We start from the raw sequence: 16580 nt of genomic DNA on the forward strand, positions 1-16580 counted from the left end.
ATTTTTTAGAACACCACACTACCGACCTAAAATGCTTTCCAAGATTGCATACCAAATGCAGCCTAAGTTGGAGGTAAAAAAAAAAAAAAAATCTGAAAATCGACTACAGTTGCTGCACCGATGCAGTGAGTATTAGGTGAGGAGCCCCTTGGAGCGCATACCCAGATGTTCTCAACTATTCGATGCTCACCTCACCACTCGTTGCAGAGGATGTGAACTCGTAAAAATAAGGATTTTGTGTGTATTTTCTATCATATCATTTCAAGAGTTGTCATTATCTTGCATGCATTTTCAGCACACACATGAAAAGACAGTTTTTACCCTCACTAAAATGTAAAAATATAAATTATTGGAGAGAAGTTTTGTGCATAGCCGTGCATGTTACGTAGTAAGTGCACCAAATTGTTGGGTGAAGTGAAAAATCATGTATCGTACATGATCGTATCCGTTCAACAATTTAGTATATGACCATGCACCATGTACAACCGTTCATATATTTTTATGCCTAAATTATTTGACACCTTAAAAGATACCAACAAGCAACCCTATTTCTTAGTGTGCGGTTCATTTGCAGCCTTGTTTTCTTCCTAAATTATTCAACTATTGTGTTTCAGATAGAGATAGACTCAAATTTTGGTTAAGTTGATCAGTTTGGCTTCAACCATTTTGACTTCAATTCTCCTGATTGCTTGGCACACCTGCACTTCACATGGTGTATATAATTCCTGATTCAAAGTTTGAAAACCAATAAAGGAGAAGAACAGATAAGGCCTTCCCCAAATGGGAGAGGAGTCTGGAAAAAGTGATGAAACCCTTCAATTCAAAGATAGTGGCCTTGACGATAAGTCCAAGTGACGAAAATCTTGGATTGGTCGCAACAAGTTTTTCAAACGTTAGGGCACGAGCTTTGAAATTTCTAAATTAGTCTCTTTTCTAAGGGTGTCAATTGGTACAATATTTGATACGGTATAATATGTTAAGAGTAGATATCAAATTCACATGATGTTGAAAAAATTCTTATATTTCAATAATAATTTTGTATTGATTTGATACGATTTTAGTATAATTTTTATTTTGTCGACGTAAGCTACATCAGCCTTTGGACACGAAACACTCACCCTATATATAATTATGGTGAGAAAAACATAATTTTTTTTAATGACTCATATTGGTTTCAATCCGATTTTGATTTCCATGTTTGAATCAGTCAATTTTAATGCAATTCATATTTGTTTTGCAATACATTAGTCCAAAACCAATCTAATAAGCTTCGATCGATTCAATTCGATACCATTTTGCTGGTTGGATTAAAATTTTGACGTTGCCATTCTGTCACTCTTGTCAAAAAAATTTAAAATACGTGAGTGGAACCCACCTTATGTCTAAAGGCCCAAAACCGTGCCTATTAGGCATTTGCTTCACATCTTAAAACTTCTTTCATGTTGGACACTTCTTAATTCTTTCATGTTGGACACTTATACTGATTGTTCAGTTCACCTTCTGAACATAGCCAGTTTGGAGATGATCTTTTACTTTAGTAACGAGTAGCTAGGTAGTTGGGCTCTAATATAAATCCAAGAAAAATCACTTGTTGGATCTTTATCTGTCTAGTGAGAGTCTCAAAAGAAAAAAAAAGAAGAAAAAGAAGAAGAAGAAGAAGAAGATCAAACTAGTTAACTTTTGTCATTGCCATTCAAGTCTTGATGGTTCCAAGATATTTGTTTAGAAAGAGAATTACCTAAAAGGCAATGTGACTTCTACACCAGTGCAAAGGCCAATGGGAGCTCTAGAAGAAGCTTCAACACGGATGAGATTCCTGCCTTTCATATTAGTTTCGCAATACTCTAGTCCAAAACCAATCCAATAAGCTTTGATCGATTCAATTTGATAGTATTTTGCTGGTTGGATTAAAATTGGGTAATTTACAACGTCTCCCCCTGAAGAATGCCACAATTATAAGATCACCCCCTCTGTTTCACCAAATTAAACTCAGACCCCCTACCGTTAATCACTGTTAAATGAGACTTAAAAATGATGATTTTATCCTTCTTCCCTTCTTCCCTTCTTCCTTTCTTCCCTGTCTTACGGCATTGTCTTACTAATACTCATCCTTGTGATCCACCTCTTCTCCTCTTGGTTAGTTGGACTATCAATTTTCCATAATCGAGATGCAGGGAGTACAATAGAGGAATGCCGAGATTTACTCAACTCCCAAGCATCTGCAGAAATACCCACAAAATCTTCAGGGCCAAAAATTTAGAGAATCAGAGAATGATGAAGCAAATGAGTAAGAAGACAAATTGAAGGGATCGTACTTGATGTTCTTGAGTGCGTCGTGTCGTTCAAGCTTCGGTGACTTTCGCTGCTTTTGATCCAACATAGAAGCAATTGCTTCGTCTTCCTCTTTCCTTTCTCCTTTCTCACAGTGATGGAAAAGTCGCTAGAGATGGAAGTGACTCATCGGATATGCAACACACAGTTCCTAAGTTCAATGAGATGCCGCTGGCTACCACTGCTTTGAACGATTGCCGATGGTCCAACAATTACGATTTGGGTGAAAGAAATATTAAATTATTGCAAGGGTATTTTTGGTACTTCATATTTTATAAGGGTATTTTGGTATTTAAAATAATATATAATTGCTGACATCAACAAAGAAGGTATATTCCTTAATAGTGACTGACAGTAGGAGGTCAGAGTCTAATTTGGTGAAATAGAAGGCGTGTTCTTATAATTATGGTATTCTCTAGGGGGTGGCATTGTAAATTATCTATTAAAAATTTGACACTACCATTCTCTCACTCTTGTCAAAAAGTTTAAAATACGTGTCTAAATTTAGATGAGTGGTACCCACCTTATGTCTAAAGGCCCAAAACCTTGCCTGTTAGACGTTTGCTTCACATCTTAAAACTTCTTTCATGTTGGACACTTATACTGATTGTTCAGTTCACCTTCCAAACATAGCCAATTTTGGAGATGATCTTCTACTTCAATAACGAGTGGTTAGGTAGTTGGGCTCTAGTGTAAATTTAAGAAAGATCACTTGTTGGGTCTTTATCTATCTAGTGAGTCTTAAAAAAAAAAAATTAAATAAATAAAAATAAAAATAAAACTCAAACAAGTTAACTTTTGTTATTGCCATTCAGGTGTTGATGGTTTCAAGATATGTTTTTTAGAAAGAGAATAATCTAAAATGAAACTTGACTCTTACACCAATGCAAAGGCCAATGGGAGTTCTAAAAGAAGCCTCAACGCGGATAAGATTCCTATCTTTCATGAGGGGCTGAACGTAAACCATCCCCCCACCCCCCACGCCCACCCCTTCGAGAGTGTATGGGTGTAAAAGGCGAGCTGCCTTTTAGGCTTCTGTTTTTAATTTTCTTAATATATTAATACCACGCCTTTGCCAAGGAGGTACGTGTCCCAAGGTTGGCCAAGCACTCTTTTTTTCGTCAAGGCCAAGGCCAAGGGCAGGGACCTACTATCTGTTTCCATTCTACAATGGAGAAGATATGGTTTGAATGTGAAGTTATTATCATGTGGTCACCCATTAATCGGCTCATGATGGCCAGAGTCCTTTATAAGTTATGGAATCTGAAAAGGAGGAAAGAAAAGCATTCTGGGCCACCAATATCCCTCAAACCCAACTCCCACTTCACTTGGGCTTTTTCACAAACATAAAACGTGTACAATGAGAGTTGGATTTGTCACTGCCTGAATACCTTTTGGAAAATCATGTGGGTGGAAAGGGAAATCATATATGTCACAACTGAGAAAGGAAAATCCATCATTTTGTTTGTTGTATGTGTCACTTGGACTGCCAAGTGGCACTCAGCATTGAACAATTAGTCACTTTATATTGGGTCTCTCCTTAAAGTCTTTGTTGGAGGTTCAATGTATGATACATGCTTTCATTTTACAATCTTGTATATTTAGGGAAATGGTTGGAAGCTGTAACTTCAAAGTTTAAAAATATAATTTGATTGAAGATCATGTCTATGTTCATTCAATCTCTCTCATGGTAGGTATGGTTATGAAGCCCATGTGAATGAAAGTATTATTACATTATTGTTTGAATCTTTCTCCCCACGTGATGATCTCTTCATGAGATCTTACTGTTCATGGGATAACAAAATGTGAATCAATACTATATTAAATATTTTGATTCTTGATTCATATATCTGATGGAATCCAATGTGGGTATAGATGATTATGAACTCTCTCTCTTTTCTGGTTGCTTTAACTTTCTAAACCCATCAATCCCTTTCAAAGTTTGTCCTTCTGGAATTGTCTTTGTTATTCATACATGTTGCTTGTCATTATAGTCAATCTTCATTATCACCATAGTCCTGGAGGGAAGGTGAAAACTAAGAAAAATGAGTAGACCTACAACGGACCAAACATGCACAATGTGTTGTTAATCTCTCTCTCTCTCTCTCTCTCTCTCTCTCTCTCTCTCTCTATATATATATATATATATATATATTTCCAAATTTTGTGTTGGATAGGATTCATTGAAGAGTAGGATCCAAGTCTCCTGTTGCTTCTTCATTGAGTTGATATTCTTAATTTTCTTTTTTCTGGAGAGGGTTTCTTCTTACGCTTGAGTGCAGTTTTGAGGGAATGAGGAAGGGGAATGCCCTTTCGAATCTGACTATAGGGGTGAGGCATTTATGACATTTCACCCCTTCATAGGCGAAATGAGCATTGAATAACCCTCGTCCGGGATTTTGGGAGTCCTCCTTTCCTGTGGATCTCTTATCTTTTGTAAATCAGTTTTTTTTTTTTCCTACTGAGATTTAATAATTTTTCCTTCAAGGGTTTGCATTAAAAGAAAAAAAAAAAAAAAAGACAGAAAAAAAATAATATAAAAGACATACATAATAAGACATGGTCGAGTTGAGTTGAGTTGAATTGAGTCCAGCATCGAGAAGAAAAATTTTAATTGAATGGAGTTATGTGGCAACAAAGTGGGTCTTTTATATACATATTTGTATGATACATTCCACGTATTTCAATTACATGACAAAAAGATTGACTATGGGCCATCCTAAACTAATGGGCTTTTAGGAGTGCTCAGTGTTACCAGACTTGGGCTTGAGTTAGGTTACTGAGCTAGTCTTTGGCCTAAATCCTCATCATTGATAAGAAAAAATTTAGAATAAATGCCATTGATAGATCATTAAGCCAGGCCCAGATTTACAGGCCTGCTCCTCGATGAGCTCAGTGAATCAAAATTTTCTAAATAAATAAATGGGCAAGAGATCGTTACCTGGTCGTATGGTCCTAGCACCAGTGCCTAGGGCCAATGAAAGTATTGGAGCATTACTATAGATATGATTCTTGAATTCATTAGAGGGAGGGCTCGTAATTTTGTGGGCTCCTATTTCAGGTTGTAAAAACCACACAACGAGGTAACATTCTTTTTAAAATGAAAAAAGAATTACATTGGGGAGCGTGGCTTATGCCAGTGCTCTTTATGTCCATCTCTCTACTCCCCAAGGGAAAATACATCTTTACCAATTGTATTGGGGAGGAGAGAGACATCTTTGTGTGCCTCTTTGCATAGGGAGTGTTGTTGTAGGTCGTGTTTCCGGAAAGAGAACCACTTCCCATAAATTAAGGAAAAAGAATGCTACCTAGTTGCATGGCCCTTCTGCCCAAACACATATTAGAAGGGGGGGGGGGGGGAAATGACCGCCCCACCCCTATGAAACAAAAAACACCCACCTCCAGTTGATACCCCTGCATGCCCCCTCATTGGCCCCAATGCTGGTGTAGGGCCATGCGGCCAGGTAGCGTTCTTCTTCCCAATAAACTAAGAGTAAGGAGGGGAAAGTTTGTTGTTAATTTCATTAAGTAACAAAATGAGTTGTCCAATTCAGTTACATAAAAGGTATATACAATTTCTTTTTTTTTTTTTTTTTTTTTTTTCTCTCTTAAGCTCCTAAGGTTTCACTCACTTTCATTCAATTTTAAATTAAATGACTTTCTCACAACCTTTATTATTCCCTCTTAAGATCTGCAGGAGGTAGAAAAGAATCCATGGTAAGTCCACAGATATTAAAATCAACCTCTTCAATTGTCCATGTCTCCTCCATCTTTCTCTTATGATTGGTAGAACCCTCTCCATATCTAAAAAGAGTGACAACTGTTCTTCCACTGTGAGCAATATTGAGGCCATCAATGTATCTGTAATCCTCAATCACTGATTCCATGCTTGTCTCCCAAAAGATACTATCATCTCCTCTTCCCTTCTTCATGCTTAGTAAATGTGAGTCTTCAAACTTAATGAGAAGCCCAGTTCTTTGGCTGAAGTATCCCCATATTGTGTGGTGGATGTTCTCAAAATTGTTTGTGTTTCTAGCCCTGAGTGTTGATGCACTTGCCTCTAGTTTCAATATGAAGCAGTCCTCCTTGTTGATGATCTTCTCTCCTATGCATACCGCATCCGAAAACAAGTTCGCGGTTGATCTTGGGTCCAACCCCTTCACAATTAAGCAAAAATTCAGTTAGTTCTATTGGTATTCTACGCGGACGGTAGAAGTAATAATCTCACATCAGTTAGATTGGACTGATTTTGATTTGGTTTCTCCAATTGGGTATATTGATTTTGATAGTTCAATTTCTTAGGATTCGACTCTTCTCCTGAGCGTCCATCGCCCAGGCCGCCCCATAGCTACTTTGGCTAGTGCCATGTGCTTAGGCGATGATCCAACGTTTTGAGAGAAAGCACGGAGAACGAGACACTGACAAAGGCATGGAAAACGAGGCACTAATAACCTTTGGATCACCGCCTGAACACGTGGCACCCGCCCAAGTAGCTATGGACGATGGGCTCTCATGAGAGGAGTCGGATCCAATTTCTTAACGATTTGCTATGGGTTTGCCACGTAAATATGTTCATACATATTAATGAATTTTGGGTTGGTGTTGATTTCTTATCGGGTTCTATACGTTTGAGTTAATTGTTTAGGTGTTTTATCAATATGGGTTTGTTGTTGCGGAACCCATCTCAAACATGATCCAAGAAGTTCATATCAATTTCGGTTGGCAAAGGCCAACTTTTGACTTCCCTTAGAGACTTATATGTACTTGAGCATCATATCCTTAATGGCTAGCTTCTTAGGATGAGTTCTAACCGAGTCCTAACAAATTCATCAATCTTCAAACCACATAATTTATGAGCTGCAAATACAAAAAAACTAACCTGTACAAAGCGGCGCAAGGGTCTTGGGGGACCCTTAGAGGCGTGTGATTGTTGGGCGGCGTATTGCCTCCAAGCAACCTTGCCGTCGCTGCCGGCACTAACCTTGCAGCCGGAAACCACCAGCTCTAGGTACCACAAATCTGGGTTCTTTTGCCAAAGAACAAAGCCGCCAATCTCAGCATTGCCTCTAGCCTTAACGCTCTCGTCGCCTTCACTCAGGTGGAATTCCGAAGAGGTCATCTTCACCTGTCCAATGGCATACATGCTGTGGACGGCATTCAATGCTGATAATCCTCCAGTCGCCGCAATGTATTGCTGAACGATATATTTGGCTGTGGAAGCTTCCTATCAGAAAAATTAATTAATTAAAATTTTTGAATTTGAAAAGAAAGATAGACACATAAATCAATCATTTCATTACTTACAATGGAACAATCTTTAATGGGATGAATGATGGTGGAGTCATGTTGAACTTGGAGAGGGATAAGAGGGGAACCAACAACATTGAGGAGAAACTGAAGGTCGGCGTTGCGGCCGGAGAGGGCAGGGGCAGAGGCTAACTTATCTGCACATTGGGATTTCATCCAGGTGCGCATGTTCTGCCACCGGAGGGCATTGTTGTTGGTGGTGGTGGGGGTGGTGTTATTGTTGCCGCCCATGCTCATGCAGGTAAACATCTCTTCTGGGATGGGTACCTCTAGAACGGTCTCGAGGCCATCCTCACGGTCGAAATTTGGGCACAGTTTCCTCATAATATGTGGAAATGGTTGGAGAGAGAAGAAGAAGAAGAGAGAGAAAGAGAGAACAGGGAAGAAGAAGGAAGGAAGAGCCTTGGGAAAAGGCTACCTTCCCGTTGTGTGTAAGGTATTCTAATGGTGTTGGGGGGGGAAGGGGAGGAGCAGGCGGCCTTGTGGTTTTGGGCCGGGGGGCATGGGGAACGGCTCAAGGTGGAGAGCAAGTTGACCAATCTTTTGCCTAAGGCTCCCCTTGTGTTTAGGGGTCGTGAGGGCTCTTCGTGACTTGCTGTTTTTGGGGCATTGTTCTTTGCTGGCAAAATCTTTGACCAGGAAGTCATTAGAATCATATCAATTTCAAATTTTCTGAAAGTGCCACTTGTTATTTTCTTATTGCCAGGCATCCACCAACTTTCCACCAAATTTTTTGTAAATAAATTTGAAAAAATCAATGCTGATTGGTGGCTGAGAAAATAATGGTCGCAAACAGATTTGCCCACCAACATCATCATCTCTCTCTCTCTCTCTCTCTCTCTCTCTCTCTCTCTCTCACACACACACACACACACATATAAAAGAAACTAAGGTAAGGATCTTTATATCTGCAACAATGGAGATCATAGCCCAATCTAGAGAGATTGGTGTATCATTTAACGAATCTATATATAAGCCATTTGCAATCAGTATCTGAGTAGAGGACCAGACACTGAAAGTCTGGCCCGATCCAGCCTGATTTAGTTGATCCACATTCGAATCAATATCGGGATCAACATTATGGGTGTCAATTGGTCAGCTTGGGCTAGTTCGTTGGGCCTAATCCGGCTTCATTATAGGTCAGGCATGATCTCATTTACAAATGATTGGTCGGATTCTGGCCTTTAATCAGGCTACCAATAATAAGGTTAAATAGGCTTTAAAATGGCTAATGAGATGTTTATCTCTAAACAAGCTCTAATTGGGTTATAAATTGACTTTAAATGTGTCGGGCTAGTAGAGTTATAAGTCGATCGATCCCATGCATCGAGAACAACCATTTATAATTAGGTTAGGATTCAGCCCGACACGTTTATTAAATGGGTTGTGTTGTTTCAGGTTCAACGGATTAGGCTCAATCAAGCTTGCTGGTGTGAGCCTAGATTGGCAACCCTAATCAACGGAGTCTAACACCAATCTAGTTATCCTTCTCACCAAAAGACTTAAACGTAACTTGATAATACTACAAGAAAGCCTGGAATTTTTCCATATTTTATATATGGTTGATGGACAATTTTAAGGTTATTAATGTTCCTGTACAAACTAATGCTTTTATTTCTTAGGGATATAATTCTAGCAAGAAAGGTTAGTCTAGATCAGGTTACGTGTAGCTCTATTTTTGAGGAGGATAATACTACGTATATTTATTTGTTTGTTTTCATTATTTAAATTTCTTATTTTCATCGAGTGATAAAAAGATTAGTACCCAAATAAATAGCATCAAAACCCATCATTTTAATACCAAAAAGGTGGGAAGATACCTTTTATCTTCAGTGGATACATTCCTACTTATATATACACCACACCTACTAAAATTTATTTGTTGGCCAAATAAGTCAGATAAAAGATCTAAAATTGATCGAATGATCAAAGCATTAATTATTAGTTTTTATTCTTAAAAACAACTGTGAAATTTCAGGAGTTCTTTTTGCAACCTCAATACCTTAAAACATGTAATAACCACAATAAATCTATAAAAGCCTAGAAAGACCCTCCATAGCCATTATAAAAATATAAGGACATAAAGGACAACCCTATCTAATATATACCTCGAGAATGATCAACATTCCCAAAACAATTTTCTTCTAGTTTAATATATTAGGAGACAAAAAAGACCAAATGCCCAATCAAATCACATTATTTAGAACCAAACCCTAAGAATTTAAAGGTTGTTTTAATCAAACCATTCAAGCCTTTCATAGGCTTTTGATATATCCAATTTGATAGCCATATAACCCTGTTGTTTCTCTTTATGAGTTTAAATAATAAATATTCTTGAGCAATATCTATATTATTAGTTATCTGTCCATTCTTGAGAAGTAGGTACCTATCTATTGAAATAAATTTACGATGATTCACCAATATTTTTGTAATAATTGAATAAGAAACATTGCGTAGGCTTATAGGACGAAAATCTTCAATCAATTCTAGGTTTTTCTTTTTTTTCCTAACAATGGGTATCCAGGCCTTTGGCCTGACTAGTCTCGCGGGCCCATGCTAACCCCACAACAGCATGAATCGGGTCATATGGGGTTGAATGAGAACCATTCAACTTTCACTGAAAGCAGTGAAGAGCATTAAACACTCCCATGTGAGTGGCCCAAGGTGTGCCTAGTGGGAGTCAAACTTAAGACGTCCGAGTTTACGGCTCATACCAATTTCAATTGATTCTAGGTTAATCTTCTTAGGAACAAGAGTAATGAGAATATGTTTAATACTAAATGGAAGATACTGATTTGTGAAAAAAAGTCCTTCACAAAATACATCAGATCATGTTTTATCAAATCCCAACACATTTGATAAAAATAGCTTGAAATCCATCATAACTAAAAACAATAGATTTAATCTTATTTTCATTAGGAAGAGATAAGAGACAGATTATCATCAACTGATTGACAGGGAAAATAAAATTCAATAAAAGTGGAATCTAAAGGATTAGAATGTTATACATAGCCCCCAACTGATTAACAAATGTTTGAGCAATATCATTCGTATTATCAAACTCTTTCATCACAATCATAAGCAACTAGAATCCTATGTTTCCAAATATTTCGACGAGCCAACCATAGAATGATAGTATCAAGCATTCCTATCCCCATCTCTAACATTATTGCGTCTCAACTTTTGAAACCAAAACAGCTCTTCAGTATTTTAAGAATCACTAATAAGGGTGTCAACTTGTTGGGCTCCTTCGACAGGTACAGGGTGGAACAATTTCATTTGTTTACTTAATCGGGCCTAAGTTGGGTAGTCAAGGTATTGTCTATAATCGGTCGGGCAGGCTTGGGCTTTAATTGGGCTATATGGGCCTTAGATGGGCTACTGGGATATTTAACTTTAAATAGGTCATGCCTAAAATTGTCTCTAAAAGATGGAAATACCAATAAAATGAGAATTATACGGCCTTAAAAATCTTAGAAGTTAAAGGCATCAAATTACCTTAAAAACCTTTACTTCATACTTCATGATGGTGGAAGTCAAGAGTACACTGAACAAGGGGTGTCAGCAATCGGGCTTCGTTGGGCTCTTAATTAGCTAGTCCCGATATGGAAATTTTATAGGTATTACACTCTTATCAGGAACAACCGATTATATCTGAGCAGGGCTTAAATCTGACACGTTTATTAATCAGATTGAATCAAATTAAGCTTCAAACGGTCGGGCTTAGTTGGCATGGAATTGACACCCCTATTGCCTCTTTTTTTATCAGGTGAAAGATGATGAGCAAATAAAGAATTTTTTTCGTGCATCCATATAGCCAAAAACAATATTATTCCATTTGTGTAATAAACAACTTCAACTGGCCAGCTTTTTTTTTTTAAGGCTCTATTAGGTAGAGTTTCTCCCCAAAAAAAAAATCCGATCATGATCAGAACCAATAGCTGGCAATATTTTTAAACAATAAAGAGAAGCAAGTTATCAGCCAGGACATTCTTTAATCAGAATAGGTCCAGGTATAGAAATACTTTCTAAGGTAAAAGAATTAATTATTCTTCTAAAGAGCCTGGGTTGTTAGGGAGTTCAAAGAAGTATGATTGCCACCCAAATTATCCCTTTTAAGATAAATTCCTTTAACATTGGACTCTCTTGCTTTGGGCATGTGGGGTTTGCCGAGTTTAGGGGTGGTGAATTAAATGTATATTTCTTGTACACACACACACAAAATTTTTTTTTTTTAAATAAATACAAATAAAAATCAACATAACCCATTGAACACTTGTAATTGAGTGGAGTTCAGCTGGATTGTTAGATTTTTTAATTTTTTTTTATAGGTAGAGAGAGGAAGTAAATAACATACAGGAGACTCAAATTCAAGATCATGTGGAGAGCATGGACTTTTTGCCCACCACAGTTCATCAACTATGCTAGACAATTGTTATTGCTGGAGTTCTTTTCTATGCAAAGAGAAAATAGTATACGTGAGTGGAGAAAGAAAGAAATGGAGTTCTTTTCTATGCAAAGAGAAAATAGTATACGTGAGTGGAGAAAGAAAGAAAAGAATGAAAAAAAAACCATATTCAATCTTCAGAACACAATACAACCCCTCTATTCAACACTACCTCTTTATCTCATAAAAGTTGAATCTACACACTCACTTCTGTAGTTCTATGTTTAGCTTCAGAATTTCTGGTAAACAACATTTCAATCTCTTCCAAAGCCTTTCCCTTAGTCTCAGGAAGAAAGAAGTAAAAGAACAATCCAGCGAAAAATGCAAAACCAGCAAACATAAAGAAAGCTCCACCAATAGTTATAGCTTGATAGATTGATATAAAGCTCATAGAAACTGCAGCATTCATAGCTCTATTAATAGCTACACCAATGCTAGCTCCTTGAGCCCTAAGTCTCAATGGGAATATCTCAGATGTATAAACCCATGTGATTGGTCCAAGCCCAATTGAGAAGAAAGCCACATATATATATGTAGAAATAATACTTAAACAAAGAGCCCAAAAGAGCTCCTTTTTGGAATGATCCACCATGGTCAAACAAAACCCTAATACTGCTAGTGCTGTGGTTACTCCACTAACACTAATCAACATCATTCTTCTCCTTCCAAACCTGTCTAGGAAGCAAGTAGCAGTTAAGATGAAGATTGCCTTTGTAATCCCAACCCCAACTGTTGCAAGCAAGAGCTTCTGCTTATCCACAATCCCAGCTTTCTTGAAGATTCTTGGACTATACAAAACCACAGCTTCAATACCTGTAAGGTGCTGGAAGAAATGGATCCCACAAGCAGCTAGTAATATCCGGCGAACCGCCGGTGTTGGCCTAATGAATAGTTCTTTCCAGACACCGGCACCGGTGGCTGTCTGGTTAGGTGGATTCACTACATTTTCAGTACAGTTCTCGTCGATCCCGGCGGCTGCCTTAATGTCGATAAACCTAGATTGTGCTTCTCCTTTTGTATCAGAAACCACTAATAACACCTCCTTAGCATCCTTAAGACGGCCTTGCATTACCAACCACCTTGGAGATTCCGGCAATTTAAGGATTCCCAATGCTAATCCGATCGATGGAATGGCGGCGACGCCGAGCATCATACGCCACCCAATCCTCAATGGCAATTTCGAAAAGCCGTAATTAGAGATGTAACCTAGTAAGATGCCAAGACTAATGCAAAGCTCTGGGAGAGAAGAAAGGGCTCCTCGGTGTGCAGAGGATGATATCTCGGTTGAATACACCGGGGCAATCATGAGAGCGAAACCGACACCGATACCGGCGGTGCAACGGCCGGTCATGAGGACTGCGAAGTTAGGGGAGTAGCCCATTAGGATTGCACCTACCATGAAGATGAGAGAGGCTACAACGATTGTGTAACGTCGACCTATCACATCTGAGGTTTTCCCAGCAAGGGCTGAACCTATTAGAGCACATAAGTTTAGGATCCCTGCAAGGATTTCGATCTGGGTATCGTTCAGTTTCAGATCTTCTTTTATGAAGATGTTAGCTCCACTCATGACACCCGTGTCTGTAGCAGAAAATTATATTTTAATTCTTGGATGAATAAACAAATAAATATATTAAATTAAATCAAAATTAGATTGTCCCAAAAAACAAATAAGAAGTGTATCTTTAGATAGATACAAAGTTTTTTGAGATAGGATTTGTTGTACTATCACCTGGTTATCTAGGTCAGTATCCAACACTTATCATTCCTTCGGTCAAATATAAGAATAAAAAGAATCATACTTGAAATAAAAAGAACAGATGTTAGATGCTGATTTGATCAGGTGATCGTACGAGCAGTTAATTCATTTTTAAGTTTTTTTTTTATAATCAAATGGCCGGATTTGATGTGAGTTAAAGTGGTTTTAGGTTTTCTCGTCTTATAAGTTAGTTTATGGGGTTGATTTCTCATGAGATTCGTATCTTTTATATAAGAGCAGGTCCCAATCGTCGCACGTAAAAGGTGACCTGGCGCAAGAGTGAAGATAGGAAAGAGCTAAAGATCCAACTAGAACATCTAATGGAGGAGTTGCTTTGGATATAAAACTTTCATTATCAATAAACAGTAAAAACAAAAAGCATGTTCAGTTCACTGGTTTGTTTGAAAGGAGTTTTGCTAAGATTACGAGAAACTTGACACGTTAAATAAATTTTTTCTGATAGATGATAACAGTTTGGCGTTAATTTCTCGTGTTGTTAGGGTTTTCGTTGAGGATGAGAAACTATCTCTGAAAAATCTTAAGAAACTCAATCCCAGTGTAGAGAGAGAGAGAGAGAGAGAGATCAGAGACTCACCATAACCAAATATAATGGAGATCAATGAAGCCACTATAGCGCATCCAAGTGTGTACTTGTTCAGCTTTGGATGTTCCTTCTCACCCTCACCTTCCATGGCAGCCATCAGCCTCCTTCTTCTTCCCTTCTGTATTGTCTTTCCACACTCTCAGCTCTCTCTCTCTCTTCTCTCTCTTCTCTCTCTCTTTCCGGGGTTGTGGTGGTTAACTCATCTCACTCCATATCTATCTAATATATAAATATATAAATTGCGTGCAATGCTGTTCTATTTATAAACCCACAAAAGTTAAAAGAGGGCTGTTTCAAAAGCTGTAGACTGGAATTTCCCGATCAACTCGTTGACCAAACCATTGTTTTAGGGAAACTATGAATATTGTGATAGACTAAGCCGGCCAAGTAAGTAAGATATTGACAAATTTAAACCTATTAATAGGAGGAAGAGAATCAAACTAGGTATTTGGAAAGCCCCTATAGACACTGATGAAGTGAGCCACATCTGCCACGTCATTCTTTTTATTGGATGGATAAGGACAGTTTTTTTTTTTTTAATGGAATAATAAACTTTGGAGATTCCTTCACTCATAGAATCTCTTCACCCACCATTGGGATGTAAATGGATAGTCGAAAAATCTGAATTCAGTTCGCATCTATATCGATTAAGGGTATATATCCAGTTAAAAGGTATCCGGATCTGAATTTGAATTATCTAAAAAATAATTATTCGGTCTAATTACATAATCAATAAATGACTTTAAGGGTTTTTAAAGTTTACTTAAATTTTAGAAAATAAGGAAAAGAGCTAAGATAACTTATAAAAATGGATTTTTATTGGGAGATGAGAGTTCGGATTACACAAGTTAAAAATATAAACGGATAGTTAAAAATCCAAATTTTCAGTTTACATTCATATCTTAACGTTTTTTTTTCTCTCTTTATTCTTTTAATTTTTCTTAAAATAGTAAATTGATATTATTACTCCAACAATAGTATAAAGAGCTGTTTAGATCCATGGAATGGCAAGGCAATATTTGTGGGTAGAAAGGTTGGTATTGTTAGATATATCTTTTTCATTTGTTCTCGATACCCATCCTTGAACAAATTTCTCTTACATCATAGGTGAAGACAAAAAGTAATAATTATGAGATCAAAGTGATGGACAAACGTTGACCATGGATAGAGCCATAGAGGAAATCTTTGCCCATTACATTCATTCCACTACTTAAATATGTTCCCGATCACGTTTTCCTTGAGTGGAGCATGTGGATAAACCAATAAATTTTAGGACTGCAGATCCCATACTCCCAAGATATTGGTTTCTATTGTGTAATGAATTATGAATGAGGTGTGTGCCCTTCTTCTATTATGATAAAAAATAAAAAAAATAAAAAAAATGTGCCCCTCGTGGTTTTAAAATTAGGATAAGATTGGTATCGACTTTGACCGATCTTCAATCTTGATATATAAGTAAGGCCCAAAGTATAAGTATAATAAAAAAATTTATTTTTATTATAAAACAAGGGTAAATCTATTTGATATGATCTGATGCAAATCAATCTCGATCGATATTAGATAGGTATCAACCTTCATTGATTCCGAGTTTTAGAACCAGAGTTTTGGATTGACTTTGAATTGGGGTATTATGAAATCGAATCGCACTAAAATTGATAGAAATCAAATCGAACATATTTTAAAATATATATATATATATATATCAACCTGAAAATTATTAAATTTTTTTTTTTTTTTTCATAATACCTAATAAGGCAAAGGTTGGGTATACTGTTGAAATATTGTAAGTTAGCACCTACTGTGTCTATCTCTTTCTAATTCCAAGGGGTTAGCACAGTTGGCTTGGAGGGGACATGATACTCCGCCTCAGGAAGTGAGGTCACGTGATCAAACATTTGCTGTTGCACATAATTTCTTGGGGCCACCGCACGAGAGTTTTCGTCTCAGACTGACCTAGTCCTATGTAAACGGTATCACAATGATCCCAAGGATTAGGTCGGGTCAAAGAGATATGATACCTCATTTAGAGGCTTAGCTCAAGACCCCACTACTCGTGGTATTTGGTTTGGTATTGCCACTGCACATGATTTCAAAAGTCATGATGATATTACTGAGGAACGTCTTTATCAGAA

The 16580-nt window shown here is 37.4% G+C and overlaps 2 protein-coding genes across 2 annotated transcripts; both read right to left on the minus strand.

Moving 5' to 3' along the window:
* Nucleotides 1-5916: 5916 nt before the first annotated feature.
* Nucleotides 5917-8105, minus strand: LOC122070797. Its single transcript, XM_042635024.1, has 3 exons — nucleotides 7636-8105; nucleotides 7211-7555; nucleotides 5917-6488 (listed from the first exon to the last, which is right to left on the minus strand). Exons 1-3 carry the CDS (start codon nucleotides 7960-7962, stop codon nucleotides 6006-6008), a joined length of 1155 nt encoding a protein of 384 aa, XP_042490958.1. The 5' UTR covers nucleotides 7963-8105; the 3' UTR covers nucleotides 5917-6005.
* A 4043-nt stretch (nucleotides 8106-12148) lies between these two features.
* On the minus strand, nucleotides 12149-14646 carry LOC122070799 (probable polyol transporter 6). Its single transcript, XM_042635027.1, has 2 exons — nucleotides 14440-14646; nucleotides 12149-13666 (listed from the first exon to the last, which is right to left on the minus strand). Exons 1-2 carry the CDS (start codon nucleotides 14543-14545, stop codon nucleotides 12282-12284), a joined length of 1491 nt encoding a protein of 496 aa, XP_042490961.1. The 5' UTR covers nucleotides 14546-14646; the 3' UTR covers nucleotides 12149-12281.
* Nucleotides 14647-16580: the final 1934 nt, after the last annotated feature.

This window comes from Macadamia integrifolia, unplaced genomic scaffold, assembly GCF_013358625.1.
Source record: "Macadamia integrifolia cultivar HAES 741 unplaced genomic scaffold, SCU_Mint_v3 scaffold_110A, whole genome shotgun sequence".
NCBI lineage: Eukaryota > Viridiplantae > Streptophyta > Magnoliopsida > Proteales > Proteaceae > Macadamia > Macadamia integrifolia.